General features: G+C 42.8%; 2 protein-coding genes across 28 annotated transcripts in view; one reads left to right on the forward strand and one right to left on the reverse strand.

Moving 5' to 3' along the window:
- The first annotated feature begins 162 nt into the window (after nucleotides 1–162).
- On the forward strand, nucleotides 163–9,435 carry SRA1 (steroid receptor RNA activator 1). 2 transcript variants are annotated; one of them, XM_083518205.1, is made up of 5 exons: nucleotides 163–308; nucleotides 389–574; nucleotides 3,818–4,026; nucleotides 5,156–5,264; nucleotides 5,539–9,435. In XM_083518205.1, the coding sequence occupies exons 1-5, from the start codon at nucleotides 284–286 to the stop codon at nucleotides 5,733–5,735; spliced, it is 726 nt and encodes a 241-aa protein (XP_083374331.1). In that variant the 5' UTR covers nucleotides 163–283; the 3' UTR covers nucleotides 5,736–9,435. The 2 variants fall into 2 exon arrangements, with proteins under 2 accessions (XP_083374331.1, XP_083374332.1); XM_083518206.1 differs by having other exon boundaries at nucleotides 3,830–4,026.
- A 3,298-nt stretch (nucleotides 9,436–12,733) lies between these two features.
- Nucleotides 12,734–16,321, reverse strand: part of LOC310714070 (ankyrin repeat and KH domain-containing protein 1-like) — an 89,031-nt gene continuing 85,443 nt past the window's right edge. For 14 of the 26 annotated variants that reach the window (XM_083518937.1, XM_083518930.1, XM_083518948.1 and 11 more), the window contains 3 exons: nucleotides 15,923–16,098; nucleotides 13,558–13,722; nucleotides 12,734–13,253 (listed from right to left, as the gene is read on the reverse strand). In XM_083518937.1, the coding sequence (XP_083375063.1) occupies nucleotides 13,194–13,253; nucleotides 13,558–13,722; nucleotides 15,923–16,098 (401 nt within the window). In that variant the 3' untranslated portion in view covers nucleotides 12,734–13,193. Of the gene's footprint in view, nucleotides 13,254–13,557; nucleotides 14,500–14,837; nucleotides 16,099–16,321 lie in introns of those variants that run through there. The other 12 variants (XM_083518938.1, XM_083518932.1, XM_083518949.1 and 9 more) reach the window with 4 other exon arrangements.

Consider the following 16,321-nt stretch of genomic DNA (forward strand, 5'->3'; position numbering starts at 1 on the left):
TTTTTTTCAGTTTAACCCATTAAATTGTTCTGAGCAAGCCCCCCTGGCTGGCCCTCGGCCGCAGGAGAAGGGCGCGGGGCGGGCGAGGCCGGCCAACCCCACGCCCTCGCGGCCGGGCTCCTTGGGCCAGAGTCCACCCGCGAAGCGCCGCCCGGGCCCGGACCGAGGCCCGCCGCCGTTGCCGCCGCCTCCTCCTCGGCGCATGCGGGCCTGGCGCCCTTCGCCCTTCCCCTCCGGATCCGGCCCGCCACGTCACGCGCCGGGAAGCGGCTGAGGGGAGGCCATGGCGGAGCTCTACGTGAAGCCGGGTGAGGGGGCGCCGGAGGGGCGGGCGGGCGAGAGGGCTGCCGGCGGAGGGCTGGCCTTGACGTCTCGCTTTCCTTTCCAGGGAACCGCGAGCGCGGCTGGAACGACCCGCCTCAGTTCTCGTACGGCCTGCAGCAGCTTCAGGCTTCCGGGGCAGGAGGCGGCGGCGGCGGCGGCGGCAAGCGGGGGATCCTGACGCGACGCCCGGCAGCGGCTCCGGGAGCAGCACCGCCGCCGCCTCCTCCTCTTCCTCTTCCTCACGGGCCAGGTGAGGAGACGCCGAGATGCTTTCCTTCTTTCTTTCTTTTTTAAATAATTTTTTATTAAAATTTTCACAATTTTTTTATAAACAGACACAAAAACACAAACAATAACAATAACAAGTATAATTTCATAACCTTATTTTCTTGTATCTAACTTCCCCGACTTCCCCATACCTCCCCTTTCTGCATTCTATTTTCAAACTTTTTTCAGCAAATCCTTACTCTTAGTTTTATCAAATTTATAACCTCCTCTTTTCTTTAATCTTAACATTTACAGCTGTAAACCCCTTAATTTATAAAGCCAGCGTCATTCTAACACTCATTAATTTTACAATATTTCTTAAGATAGTTCTTAAATTTTTTCCAATCTTCTTCCGTCGCCTGATGCTTTCCTCCTTTCTTTTCTCCCTCCCTTCTTATTGTTTTGTGAACAGGGAAAGTGTAGAAACAAAACAAAACTCGGGACTATAAAATCAGGGTTCCCAACCAAATCCGCTTCGCGGGCGGATTAGCTCTCTCCATAGCAGCAGGCCATGTAACTCTTTTTGGATGCTATTTGTCAATCAAGGATGCTGTCATTATGATATTTCACAGAATCATAGAGTTGGAAGAGACCACAAGGGCCATCGAGTCCAACCCCCTGCCAAGCAGGAAACACCATCAGAGCACTCCTGACATATGGTTGTCAAGCCTCTGCTTAAAGACCTCCAAAGTAGGAGACTCCACCACACTCCTTGGCAGCAAATTCCACTGTCGAACAGCTCTTACTGTCAGGAAGTTCTTCCTAATGTTTAGGTGGAATCTTCTTTCTTGTAGTTTGGATCCATTGCTCCATGTCCGCTTCTCTGGAGCAGCAGAAAACAACCTTTCTCCCTCCTCTATGTGACATCCTTTTATATATTTGAACATGGCTATCATATCACCCCTTAACCTTCTCTTCTCCTCTTAACCTCCTCTTCTCCACTTAATATTTCCCATATTAAGTGACCTTGCTATCTTTACCATAATCCTTCTCTCCGTCACAATACGTTCACTTATTCAGTCATTCACTTATTTATTTCATGGAATTTGTAAACAAGCCAGCCAACAGCCCCTGCAAGCGGCTGTCTTAATGGGAGCCCTGGAGGAGCCTCTGGGACTGTCCATCTCTTCCTGTGCCGAGATGGGTCAAGTTCCCCACACCTGCCGGGAAGGCAGAGCCCACCACCTGAGGCTCTTCCTTCCTTCCTCTCTCCCTCCCGCTGCCTCCTGTAGCCAACTTCACTCCAAGCCCTAGGGCCTCCTGTAGAAGGGCTGCTCAGGAGTCTTGCTTGCATTATTAGTTAAAAAAAAATATGTACCCGTAAGAAACATGCAAAGAGCTGAAGCTATTACAAAGGGCAAAATACATAAAACAGAATGAAATACATTAAACAGTTAGCTTAATTATTAAAACCAGACATTAGGTGAGGATAAGAGCTTGCTCCCCTGAAGACCTCAACTTGTCACCTCCACAAACGTCTCCCTAAAATTGCCACTCTAAAGGCAAAGCTGGCTGTTTTTTATTTGTATTCTAATAAAATGTTATTCAAATACCCAGCCAATCTCCCAACTGTGAGATTTAACTTGTTGAACAAAGCTGCTCTTAATCCTCATAGACTGGGCAACCAGTCTAGTGGGGTAAGTCTTCAGGCAGATTTCCTCCATGTGGGCAAACTCTCTTCATAAGCGATCCAGCAATCGTGTCCTTCAAATATGGCAGAACACATAGGCTGGAACTGCAGAGCTGTAAAGGCTTTTCTCTGTTTGATATTTGTGATGCTGGTTATATAGGAGTCTAAATCGGTAGTTTGGCATACCAAGGGCAAATTTGGACAGACAAGCAGAAGTGCAATCAGCACAAAAACCATGCTTTAAAATATGAGATTTCATGTGGCGAGATGTCCAAACTCAGACTGTCCAAAGGAAGGCCATGCTTATCAATAACTTGTAGCATTCCTAATTCCAAGATGGATTTGAAGATCATAACGTAAAACAGAAATAAAAGTCAGTTCCGGAGATTGACAGGCACACAGCAAGAATCACACAGGAATTTTTCTCACAGAATATCACAAGTGTGACTATGGGTTCCCACAATAAAGAGTGCTGCGAGAGTCCTGTGAAAACTTCTCAAACGAGTCCAGTCTGCCTTCACAGTTCGCCAATTGTACCCAGAACTCATTAAAGTCTTTTGTTAGAGTTCTCAGCTGGTCTTGTATATGGTTTAGGGTTTGAAGCCGGGCCAGGATATTTTGTAAAGTGTTTGCGTCTGCCTGTTAATGCTCAGTAGCCTTTGAGTCAGCTTTTTTTTTTTTTTTGCATCAGCCATATTTTTTTCAGCGTTTGTTTCTGCCGCTTTTTTTCTTTCAGCAGCTCTCTTGTTGGTCGACATGGTGATTTATCTTAAGTAGTAAAGAGATAGTAGAAAGTTCATTTACCATTTGACATTAATCTTTTGGCAGCACAGAGCTGCTTTCCAAGTATTTAGTCGGAGCGATCAGAAGGACGTCCCTCACAGCTCCATTCCCAGACTGGAGGCCCCACCCCTTTCTTCTTGGAGAAAGTTGTGACCTGCTTAAGGATTACTGATGCAATTCCTGGACCCACCTCAGAATTGCACTCTTTCTGCTAGTGGTTTCCCATCAGATATATCTATTTAAAAATATTCTGTGAAACTCTCAACATGAAAGTGCTTCATCCAGCCCAATTTTTAAAGGGATCAATAGATATTCTTCAGAAAAACTGGTCATCCTCTGAGAGCTGTTTGGTCTTGATCAGGAGGTTGGGTTTTTGTGTGATGTGTGTTCTAAAGGAAGTGCGTGCAGAAATTCTGAGGGTGGGAACTACATAACTGAATCAAATTTATTTATTTACTTACACAAATACTGCTATTCTTAAAAAAAATCAAAGCTGTGTACAACAATTGTACATAAAAACATACAACAAAAAGTATACAAAGTTGAAATCAGCTAACTATTGTGGAAAGTTGTGTTCTTAATTCCCTGCATAAGCCTGATGGAATAGAGAAGTTTTCATCAGATGTTTAAAAGTTGAAACAGAAGGTGTCTGCTGAACCTCTGTTGACAGAGCGTTCCACAGTACTGGGCAAATGACATAAAAGTCTTGGTTTCTATCTAAGGGGTGTGGCTTGGCTTTGCTTGCCTGATTCTGAGACCCAGAATTTTCTCTATGTACTATACACTGGTTGTATGCTTGATTGTGTCTTTTAGCACCTGGTCCAGAAAGTGCTACCTGCTCAGCAGCGTCGTCAGCTGTTCCACCGCCCCCGGTGGGCTTGCCTCCTCCTGGTTTGCCAGGCCGCTCTGTGAGGGCAGATGCCACAAACCAACCCGTCACTGAGACTGGAGAGGATTGCCATGTGGAAGATGTTCTTGCCCCCTTGAATGAGGCTCTGGCCAATTGCAGGAGATCTGTACGAGTAAGTAGAATTGCTGCCTTTTCAGGATTTCCCCATTTTACTTTGGAGGGAAGAAAGTTCTTTTGCCTCTGTATGAGCAGTTGTGGTCTGCTTCGTTGTACTGAAGTGATTAGTTGATCAGCTAGAGCAGAGGGTGTGGGGGCACATTTGGAAATCTAAGAAGGTGTAATGTGCACCATTTCACAGAAGAAAAAACTGGCAATGCTCTGAACCTCATGAAACAATAAAAACACCTATATACACCTCAAAACAAAGCACTTTTTAAAAAAAAAAGCGCTGGCCTCCTTCCCCCACAACTCATGCCTCAAGCATACTCAACAACTAGGTAGCAAAACCCCCAGACAAAACATCTTCTAATAAACCAGCGGCACAACACTCCCAGTAACTACAGAAAGAAGAAAAAGAAGAGAGAGAAAGATAGCAAGCAACCCCCCACAAAAAAACCCGTAAGACATAGCAAACAAAAACGCAGGCAAAATGATCCCCAGATAACGGAGACATTCTGGGGAAAGGGAAGTAAGAGGATGAGATGGCAAGATGCTTGCAGTTTTCCAGCCACCTGTATGTGCGTGTAAGCCAAATACCTAAAAAACTGAGGTGCTGATCATTAGAAATATATGGAGTGAGGCTTCTATCTCTTGCATTACTGTGGATCACATCTAAGTGTAGCATCTAACATGAAATGGTTTTGACTTTCTGTAGCTGGAATTCCAACAGGTCTAGATATTATTTAAAATTGGAGCTCTGTTGTTGTGGACTTCTTGCAATGAGGACTTGATTAATGTGTCAGGCAGTGTTGAAAAGATGGTATCCACAGTGAGCTAGAGACTCTGCCAGACTCTGAAAATAGATGGTTTAACTAGGACACCATATTGAACTATGGTTTGGCACAATGTCTGCAGTGACAAATCTTAGGTATAGCTATTGCTTTAGCAGAGATTAGAGTGAAATTATAAAACTGGTAGGATGAAAATAAAGGCAGGCAAACAGCTTTGCTTTTTTGTGAGCTCAAAGCTAATGAGGGTTTTGCCATTCCCTTTTGTCTTAAGAGGACCAAGAAGACTGTGGTGAGTAGTTATAAACATAACCTTTGCGAGATGTGCTTCCTAATAAGAATTGCTTTTTTCAGAAACAGGTTTGTGATGACATCAGCAAGCGCTTAGGAATCCTGCAGCAGATGTGGGTACAAGGGAAACTCTCTGCCCCAGTGAGAAAAGGAATGAAGATTCTGACACAAGGTAAGCAGCAAGGACAAGGTTCAATGCTCTGCGGCAACATTCCTCATTGTAAACTCTTATCTTACAGCCTCTGGCCACCTTAAATAATTCCTATAGCAGAACTACTGCTGCAGTAGGATTAGCATGCAGTCCATGTGTGTGGCCTGTGGAGCCACAAACATCTGCATTCCTTAATTCTTTAGTGACTTAGGAGCTAGGGTCAAGGGACGCAGTTGAATTGGGCTACTTTTTCATTACCTTTTGCAGTTCTGAGATGCTTTCTTTTTACTTTCAGAGCTCAAGAAGCGGCACTGGGATGCAGCTGATGAGATCCATCGCTCACTAATTGTGGACCATGTCACTGAAGTGAGCCAGTGGATGGTAGGAGTGAAAAGGCTCATTGCAGAAACAAGAAACTTGCATACAGAAGATCTGGCAACGGAAGATTACGAGCAAAAAGTTGAAACCTCTTTGGAACCAGAATGCCAGTAAGATTTGGCCAAGTCCAAGGAGTTGGCAGTATAAGACTGGGCCCGCAGGGGACTGATTTCCTAAGCAGCAGAGGAAGGTGTTTTATCTCCTGAGCATTGGTGACCTACTCAAGTTAATTTTTGCCAATCTGACCAAAGCTCAAAGCTTCAGGAGAATCTCTCAAGTAAGCTGGAGAATTCTGTGCAGCTATTTGAAATTGGTGACTGTGGTTAAAAATAGCCAGCCCTTTCTGGACTTGGTACAAAATGGAAGGAAGTGACTTGGTGATGCAATTGTAATGCAAGTGTACAATGAAAATTCCAGACTGATACATGTGGTACTGAAACTAAGAGCTTGCACTTACAGCTACTGCTGCTCTGGAGTTCATTTCAGTTTGGATAAGGTTCCTGGTCTTCATCTACAGGCAACGACCGATTTACGTGTGACTGCACGCATGCGCATTGCGGCAACCCAGAAGTGGCTGGAAAAGGGGGTGGAATGGGGAGGCGTGGGCTTGTGCATGCTCCTCCACTGGACACAATGACCTGAAACGCACCCCCACACACACACATAGATTGGGTTGCATGTACCTTGTATTTTTCATTCAGATCTTTCTAGGAAAATGTATGCTGTACAAAAGTGAGGTCTCATGTTTCCCAGCAATTGCATATCTGTCCTCAGCAATTCAACCAAAATGAGGGGATAGATCATGGGTAGGCAAACTAAGGTCTGGGGGCCGGATCTGGCCCAATTGCCTTCTAAATCGGGCCCACAGACGGTCCGGGAATCAGCATGTTTTTACATGAGTAGAATGTGTCTTTTTATTTAAAATGCATCTCTGGGTTATTTGTGGGGCACAGGAATTTGTCCCCCCACCAAGAAAATATAGTCTGGCCCCCCACAAGGACTGAGGGACAGCGGACCGGCCCCCTGCTGAAAAAGTTTGCTGACCCCTGGGATAGATGCTATTTCTATTTTATTTTAAAGGAACCATTTTTTACTGCAATGTCTTCATTGTAGAGAGGATATTGTGCTGCTGTAATTTTTTTTACTGTAACCCCTCTACTGGCTTCCATTCAACCAGTTCCCACTGTGACGTTCTTTCCACATGCTCTTGGGGCAGCGTGGAGAATATGATGACAACAGTTGCTGTGCATCCTGCTTCTTTCAGTCTTAAACAATGCAGTTTAATTCTGGAAGTAATTTTTCCATTGTGGCAACTATTGAAGGTTACTATCGTAATTCAATAGTAACATTCCATTAACCTTTGGGTGGGGAGTTACTGTTATTCAGCAATGATCCTTCTGATCGGCTGACAGCATCTATAAGTTTTTGTGGTTGTTGTTTTTTAATTGGAATACTGTGTACACAGTTTCAAGGTAACATTACACTTTATTTCCCCTTTATCTCACATGGGGCTCAAACCCAGAACCCTGATATTAAGCATCTCACGCTCTACCGACTGAGCTACGACAGCTCAGTGACAGCATCTATAAGTTAAGGCTTATGTTGTTACCTTAATTTTGCTAATTCTTAGAAACAAGTCTTGTATCTTAACTTGTATAATACACATATTAGATGAGTTCCCAGCCTCCAGCTGTTGGCTGCAAATGGGCCTCTTAAATGTCTTGCTGTACACAAGCATAACAGCAGCTAGAATCCAACGACACCTCAGAAGCAAGGTGTCATCCTCCATCTAGGCTGTACTGGACATTGCCAACAGTCTACATGTTGGCATGATTCACACATTATGTTAAACCAAACCATGGCTTAGTATGAGCACATGGGCTCTAGGAGAAGAGACAGCAGCCACTTTTCTCTTCTGCCATGCTGAGCTAAACCATAGTTTGGCTTAGTGTGTTGTCTGAACCCAGACTCCTTGTTTAGCTCCAGACTAACCCATGGAGTTGTGACCAAGGGTTGCCCTATGATTTTGCTCCTCTTCTCTCAAGTGTTCCAAGAACCACTTCCCAACACTGCAACACCAACACTGAAAAACAATAGCAATTGTATTCAGTGATTTACTTCCCAATGTTTTAGATTCAGCTCCCCTGCCTTGGTTTCTTACCTACTAGAGGCAATTTGCTCTACACATATAGTGTCCAAAGGAGTCAAATGGCAAGTCAGTGTAGGGCAAACATGGAGCACTGGACTAGCCATGAAGCTCCCTGCTGACCTTGGGCTCCTTCACTAGCTCTAATCTGCCTCAGGGCTGGGAGGAGAAAGCTGGGGAGCTTGGTCAAAATGGTGCATAAAAAATAATAAACTGCTAGAATCCTAGTGTAGTTTGTTTTAAATATAAGGACATATACTTTATGTCGAATAAAAATGCGACCATACCCATATATTAAAAGACCCTACGGGAAAGGTGGGTGGCCACAGAAGGGATTTTTTCTTCAGTGGGTCTCAAACTTTAGACCACCACCTGTAGTTTCTCAATGTACTCTATACTAACAGTCAGGAGTTCTCCAGGGTTCAAACAGATTCTCAGCCTTATGTAGAAGTGCTGGAGGCAAAACATGGACCTTCTGCATGCAGGACGCATGTTCTACTATTGAGCTATGGTCCTTCCCAAAGATAAGTTTTAGGTACCACTTAAAAATGCTTTAGCTTTTGACAGCATTAGATTTGATTGGCTTTGGTTTGTGTACTGGTATTTAGTTTTAATCTATTAGCAATTTTAATGGTTTTAAAACCATCTTTGGGTACTAGTCAAATAGATTTTACTCAGAGTAGGCCCACTAAAATTAGTGTGACTGCTAGGTCTACTCAAGAAAGGCCAACAACATATGATGCTGCAGTAAAAAAGGTACTTTGAGCAAATGATTTTTACCCACAATACCAATGCCACGGCATGTTTCCCAAATTCATACATTATAGGCTATTGGCTGGGCTAGACTCAGGTGTTCCAAGGGTGCTGGGAAAAGTTAGCACAATAGACACCTCAGATTAGGGAAACATTTGGTTTTCAGTCTCCATTCCCTTGATCTCAGCCCACACCCAAGAGGCCCTGTTAAAAATGGCCTTGTGATGGTACTGCACACCTGCAGCTCTATCTTACAACAGCATCAATCTCTCTGTGATGCTGGAGATACAAGAAAGTAAAAGGCAAACATATGCTCATCTGGCAGGAGTGTTGGGCAGCAGAATTTTGGGAAGTTGTGTTTGCAGAAATCTGATCACAAAACAAATCTCATAGCCAATCCCCACCTTGGCTCTTTGGGGATGGCCCCCAGACCAATGGAAATATACTTACAAATAAGATACTTACAACTGCAAGGATGCTAGTATCAAGATATTGAAACTATCTAGGTGTAAGCAAAGAAAAATATATGACCAAGTATGGCCATATCAGAGAAACTGAATTATCAGCTTGGATTAAGCAGAGACTTAAATAACCCCCCCCCGCCCCGTTTGGAAGATTTTTTTCTTCATGCAACAGCCACATGATCCTAGTACAATACACCAACGTCTAGGACTTGTTACCAGCACCACACAATATATTAAAAGTTTTTCTTCAGAAGATCTCTAAATACCGAGATACAGAGATATAGTTGTGAACTCTGATTGATACTCTGATGCTGTAGAATCCTTCTGACTTCAATCATTTATGGATATGATTTGTAATTTGTGAATTGTCCTAATGTATTCAAAGGATATTAGCTGTATTTTTCTTTTCTGTATTCCATCTTCTTTCATGAATAAAAAAATATTCTCCCCACCCAAGAGATACTTGGTAACATCCAAAATTAGTCATACTTCTGGCTAATGTTGGATATATGTGGTAGCTTTGATTATAAGGAAGGAGGACTAAAATACAACTGTCAGTACTGTAATGTCCTAATATGTAGTTGCAGTGCAGACACACTTGGAATACTTTGCACAATTCTGACAAGCCCATCACATAGTATCGTGGGGTAATAAAAATGAATGGGGACCTGGAGTACCTTTCCTACTAAGAAAGGCTATGTTTGTAGCATAGGATAGTGTTTTATAAAATTATGTATGGTGTAGAGATTTATCCATTAGCAGTGGAATGTTGGTTATAAAAGACTGAGGTGAAAGCCCTTGATTAAGGTCACTTTGCAATTTGTACCAAACAATTTTTTCACTGTTAGCTTTAAGGATTGTTTTTTTTTCTTGATACCATAAAGATTCACTAACAGCATTGTAGTGGAATTCCCTCCACCACCCCCAGGTGGTGCTAGACAAGCTGCTCGACAAACACAACTTGGACAGACTATCAGAATGATGCAACCAAACAGACACTAACAAATGCACATGGTACAGCCCTGAAAATGAGAAGTGTGTGTCAAAATCTTGCTCCTAAGGCTGGTTATAAACATCCATGTCCTCCATTTAAATCACTCTTTAACAAAACTCACAAAGGGAGGAAATGTGCTGCTCTTGCTGCCACCAGAGGCTAGTCTTTGTCCTAATAACACATTCCAGCTGAGTTTGTACAGGCTACATTCCTAGTCATGTGTATCAGAAATGAAGGAAGCCAGACTTGCTTCCAACCCAGGAATTTGGGTGCAGTGGAGATTTAAAAAACCCTAAACCACTATTTTATGTGTTTTGCACTTGTAAAGGACAGGTAAACATCTCTTCCTCAAAATTTACATCTGTGGAATGTAACGTTCAAAACCCTGCAAATTAGTAAGACTCTTTCTTCACCTGGGAATTTTGTGTGTTCAGGCAGGCTAGAACAATGTGCAAAAAGGTACTGATTTATCTTGGAACTTTGATGTCATAAGGTGACCAGATTTGGCAGTTGAGATCACACTTCTATAAATGGGAATCTACTCTCAATTCACTTTACATATTGCAGTATTTGGATTAACAAAAAACCCATTGAACCATGTCTACCTGTCCATCAGCTGACTGCTTAGCGTGTGTATTTCCTGTGGGTTAACTCTGGCAGGTGGTTGGCTCTGCCCATCTGTTAAAGTTAGCCATGGGGTAGGGAAGTTACATATATATGGCCTGCCAGGCCAAAAAAGGTTCCCTACCGATGCTCTAGGGCAGGGGTCAGCAACCCGCGGCTCCGGAGCCGCATGTGGCTCTTTTACACCTTTGCCGCGGCTCCGGGACGGATACTAGCGAGGGGAGGAGGCGCATTGTGTGCCCCGACACTCCCCACTGTTTTAAATGTCGCAATGGTTTTGCAGCTCCGTTTTTTTTTCCCTTCGGTCCAAGTGGCTCTTTTTGTCTTAAAGGTTGCAGACCCTGCTCTAGGGGGTAGGATCTGAACAGGAAGATCTTAGTTCAAAACCCCTTTCAAGTATTAAACTCACTGGGTGAGCTTGGCAATTGAACTGCTACATAGAATTAGATTCCCAATTCTTCTCTACATCCTGAGCATTTGGAGAACTTACTGATTGTATCTGCCCACAATAAATTTGATTATTATACACAGAGTCCTGCATCATACTCATCATTGGTTACCAAAAGACTAAGTGCACCAGTGTATATCTGCAGCCTTGTACTCTTTAGGTGATGAGCTGTCTTTTCCCTTAGAGGAATGGCTAAGGGAGCTGGGCATGTTTAGCCTGGAGAAGAGGAGGTTAAGGGGTGATATGATAGCCATGTTCAAATATATAAAAGGATGTCACATAGAGGAGGGAGAAAGGTTGTTTCCTGCTGCTCCAGAGAAGCGGACACGGAGCAATGGATCCAAACTACAAGAAAGAAGATTCCACCTAAACATTAGGAAGAACTTCCTGACAGTAAGAGCTGTTTGACAGTGGAATTTGCTGCCAAGGAGTGTGGTGGAGTCTCCTACTTTGGAGGTCTTTAAGCAGAGGCTTGACAACCATATGTCAGGAGCGCTCTGATGGTGTTTCCTGCTTGGTAGGGGGTTGGACTCGATGGCCCTTGTGGTCTCTTCCAACTCTATGATTCTATGATCCCTAGTCAGCAACTAGTTTCACTACTGGGCCACATTGTGAAGGAGATGAGTGTGTGGCCTGCTGGCAAGCCCCGTTGTGTTAGAAACAAATTAGCTTTCTTCTGTGCACTCCAGCCAAACACAACTTAGCATTTCTGTTACAGATAGGTAGCCGTGTTGGTCTGCCATAGTCAAAATAAAAAAATTCCTTCCAGTAGCACCTTAAAGACCAACTAAGTTAGTTCTTGGTATGAGCTTTCGTGTGCATGCACACTTCTTCAGATACACTAACTAACTTAGTTGGTCTTTAAGGTGCTACTGGAAGGAATTTTTTTATTTTTAGTATTTCTGCTTCTGCATGGCAAGCTCTTCCAAATCCAGAAATATGACAACCTGTGAGACAAGTTAATTAACTGATGCTGAGGTTTCATATTAAAGCAGCCAGTTTTAGAGCATCGCTATGAAATATGACTTAGGGCACCAGCACAGTAAAGTCACCCACTTCCCAAGGAAGAAACATGGCTTTGGCATAGCATCTCGTAACTCTGCAAGTCCATTTTTGAGAGTTGAAGTCAGAGAAGAATTTTCCATGTTTAAAGATAATTTAATTTTAGTTCTGAGGTATATGTTGGGTATAGATACCTTAGGTTGGTATGGAATGTGTACTTAAATATGAATCTGTTACTTAAGTGAAGTAGCTTGATGTGTTGCTATATGTACTCTTAACACCTGCTGATGATTCTTAGGTTGGTTTGTTCTGCTTGTGATACTGTTATCTTTATTAAAAATATTTTTAAGTATAAATATATATTTGCATGTGTGTTAGATTTCTGAGTGCCTACTTTAACACAACCTGGTAGACTGTGTCCACTGAATAAAACTACCCTTGGCTACAGTGCTGAGGAGTCAGCTACCATGGCCGTCCAGTGATTCAACCATATTCTAGATTTCTCTGACTTTCTATCAAATACCAGAACAGATAATAGTACTGGAAACAGTGTTGTATATAGTACAACAGTTTTCTAAAAGTGCTGGGAATCTATTAACGATCTTAAAATTAAGTACTGACAGTACCAATCCAACGGTACAATCTTGCAACTGGTATTTCATTAAGATCATTACACAAAACTTATAATGTTCATCTTTTTATTGAATATTCAGGTAAATATTTCACATTAATACAGGCTACATAAAGTAGAGCCACTATACGACATGAAATTTACTCAACGTTTTTCCTTTTAAGTATGTAAACAATTATACATGTATTTATCACCCTAAAAGGTTGAAATCATGTACTCATCTAGTTCTCTGCTGCATACAAGTAGCATTCAGTAGTGTTTAGCCAAAAGCACTAGGTTCATCCGATTTTGAGTTCAAAATGGCTAAACTAACTGGAGAACAGAATCAGTTGAATAGGTAACTCATTTTGTTCTTACACAATGGGCAAACAAGTTTCTCTTGTTATAGCCCGCAGAAAAATTGCTTAGTTAGGCACATTAAAAAAATTCCCAAGTTCTTCCAAGGTCATATGTTTCTCCAAACAAGGCTTAAAAAAAAGAAAAGGAAAGAAAAAGGTAGGCCCTCCTAAATCAGTTGACGTATTTGAGGTGCATGTTTCCAATGTGAGGCGCCCAGGTGCCAGGCCAAATCTACAGGAGGAGAAACATCACAAAATAGTTAATTTCAGAGTATGGCTCCAACACCACTATACAAAGACCTACAGAATCAAGTGGCGCAAAAAACCAAGTTCTAGCTGACTAAAGCTTGGCCCCAACACCCAGATTTAATGATCAGCTATCCCACCAAGACTCCATTTTAAAGTACACTTAAGGAAAATGTAACATTAGGATGGAAGAATGAAGACACTCCTTGTACTCTTACAAAAATTCAATTATATTATTTAAGGCAGATGTTTGAAAATTTAACAGTACAAAAAAGCATTAATTACTGCACCTGCTGAGCATCGGTACATTCTGTTGAATTTTGGACAACCTTTATCATGGGATTCCATGCTGGATCTGGAGTATGAAGTCCATTGAAGAGAGGCCCACCTGGTCCATCAGCTAGCTGAGGATGAGACGGTATAATAGTGCCTCCATACATGGAAATTGGAAGGCCCTAAGGAGAGACATGGCAATTTACAGAAAATGGTAGCAGAGAAACAGGTTTACAGATCAGTAGCAATTTTATTTGTGGTAACTAATGAGTACAATGCTATTGTTATGCAGAGATTATCTGCAGAATTCTACACCACCTCTAAGAGGCTCTTGAGCATAGACTAACCAACTCATGTTCTACATTAGAATAATGTATCTGTGTCAACCCTACATTATTTCTTTTTTACATTCATCACATAATATAAAAGCACATTTTAGCACCTATCCGCCTCTTTTAGAAGCTGCCTAACTAGATAAGATTCATTTATTTGATACCAGCATATTGTTGGAAATTTGTGAACATTCTAGCCAACAGAAGCCAGGGCAGTTCCCACATTTCCCCATCCAAATTAATGTTTATACTGCTTTCCTTACCAATTAAATCCCTCTTCTATCATAATAAATCTGGTCCTGCCCACAAGATATTATGTAAATTGGGACATTGGACCTAACAGACCTTCATGCCTAACAGCACATTTACCTACTGTACTGTAAGGTAGGGATCACCAACACTGTGCCTGTGGGCTCCAAAATGCCCATCAGTACACACTCAATTAAAGCTCAGAGTAGACATGAGGGCCATTTCTGTTGGGTGGACTCCAATTATAGAATGTTCTTCCCAGTGAAGCCTGTCCTGTGTCATCTTTTCAATTCCATGTTAATATTTTTCTGTTCTACAAGACTTTAAGTCTCTGCAATGTGGTTGATGCTTTAATGTACAAAACATATTTAATGGCTGCTATGGTTATATGCTGGGAGCCTAGGACTTGCCGATCAGAAGGTCGGTGGTTTGAATCCCCGCAACAAGGTGAGCTCCCGTTGCTCAGTCCCAGCTCCTGCCAACCTAGCAGTTTGAAAGCATGTCAAGGTGCAAGTAGATAAGTAGGTACCACTCTGGCAGGAAGGTAAACGGCGTTTCCGTGCGCTGCTCTGGTTCGCCAGAAGCGGCTTAGTCATGCTGGCCACATGACCTGGAAGCTGTACGCCAGCTCCCTCACCCAATAAAGCAAGATGAACACCGCAACCCCAGAGTCAACCATGACTGGACCTAATGGTCAGGGGTCCCTTTACCTTTACCTATAGTTATATGCTATATATTGTATTTGATTCTGCTGGTTTTCCATTTGGGGTTTTGTGCTAATTTTGGTATAATTATAACATGGCTGTTATTAAGGTTCTTTTAACCCTCTACAGTTCCAGGACAACTTATAAACAAATAGGGTGGGATTCACCTAACAGCCCCCACCAACAGAAACCCTGCACAAGGACTTCTGCATAGGAAGTGGGGCTTCCCAACTGGCTTGAGGGGGTCAGGAAAAACCTCCTGAACAGTGTTGGGAGGTCTGTTCAATCAGGCAAGATGGGATGCTTGTGCAAACAGAATGATTGGAAGAGCACCATGTTGAATTCCACCCGTAAACCAGTAGTTTGGAAAGTTTTCCTCTCCACAGTACATATACAATCCTGGATACTCAAGAGTAACTATATTACTGTGTAACAGGCTCTTCTTTCCTATACACATCAAAATGTAAGGCTGTTGCCACCTGGCAGTTCGCATGGCTGCCAATAGCTGGGCACACCAACTCCAGCGTGACAACAGAACAGCAGGTAGGCAGCTGTGAAAGCAAATTGCTCTGTAAAGCACCTCCCTCTCTTTGCTAAACACAGCTGCACCAAAGTTTAACAGAAGGAAGACACTTCAGAGAAAATTGAAGCATCTCTCCCCTCCTTTAAAAGGGGGTGGGACTTGGGGCGAGCTGTAAGGAGACAGGCAAGGGGTGAGTGAGGTGTAAAGGAATGAGGGAATGGCCAGGTGTGTGTGTGGGGGGGAGAAGGGGTTTGGCAGGTAGGCAAGGTTGGCAAGTGGAACAAGAAGATACACAACAATACATATTAATACACAAAACTGCAAGCAATGCAGAATGTTATCCCCAATTAGCACAAATTGCCTATTAGACACCCCAGACAAACAGAAGTGATGCTATTCTGGAAGGACTGGAAGCTGAGAAGCCTCCAATGTTCATAAACAGCTTCCATTGAGAATACAAATTCTAAGAATGTTCTACAGCTGTATGATTTAGTTTGATTTGAAGCAACTGTGTGGAGGTCTGTGCATAGTATGACTGTGTGCAAGTGAGAGAGAGAAACTTTTGAAAGCGTACTTTAGAGAAATCTACAAAGCTGTTCGGCATAGGCTGCTGGAAAATATTTGAGGGCGCCACTATTCCAGAGTCATCTCTCTCCATCGGCTGATGTTGGGAAAAGGTGCCAGGGTCCGACAGCTGCTGATGCACTGGATGATTTCCCATGACAGGCTGAGACCAACCTGACATGCCTTCTAGAAAGATAACGAAGCACTTGTTTAGGGATCAGAAAAATCTCTCGTATTAATCAAATTTTATCTCATATTACCCAAAAGTTAGAAAAGCTCCTTCCTGCTGCAGGAAGAGCCCACCCAACTCTACACACACTGCTCTTCAAGGGCAGTGACCTTTCCATGGCAAATCCAAGGACTAGTTCTCAGTCCTCATTCTCCAAGATTAATGACTGTGTCCTTTAAC

Source organism: Podarcis liolepis (assembly GCF_965112155.1).
Source record: "Podarcis liolepis genome assembly, chromosome: 8".
Lineage (NCBI taxonomy): Eukaryota > Metazoa > Chordata > Lepidosauria > Squamata > Lacertidae > Podarcis > Podarcis liolepis.

Excerpts from the sequence above, each read along its gene's own strand:
- SRA1 (XM_083518205.1), top strand. The coding sequence starts at position 284 with ATGGCGGAGCTCTACGTGAAGCCGG. Across the intron at positions 309-388 it reads GGAGCTCTACGTGAAGCCGG|GGAACCGCGAGCGCGGCTGG; the intron begins GTGAGGGGGCGC and ends TTTCCTTTCCAG. Across the intron at positions 4,027-5,155 it reads ATTGCAGGAGATCTGTACGA|AAACAGGTTTGTGATGACAT; the intron begins GTAAGTAGAATT and ends TGCTTTTTTCAG.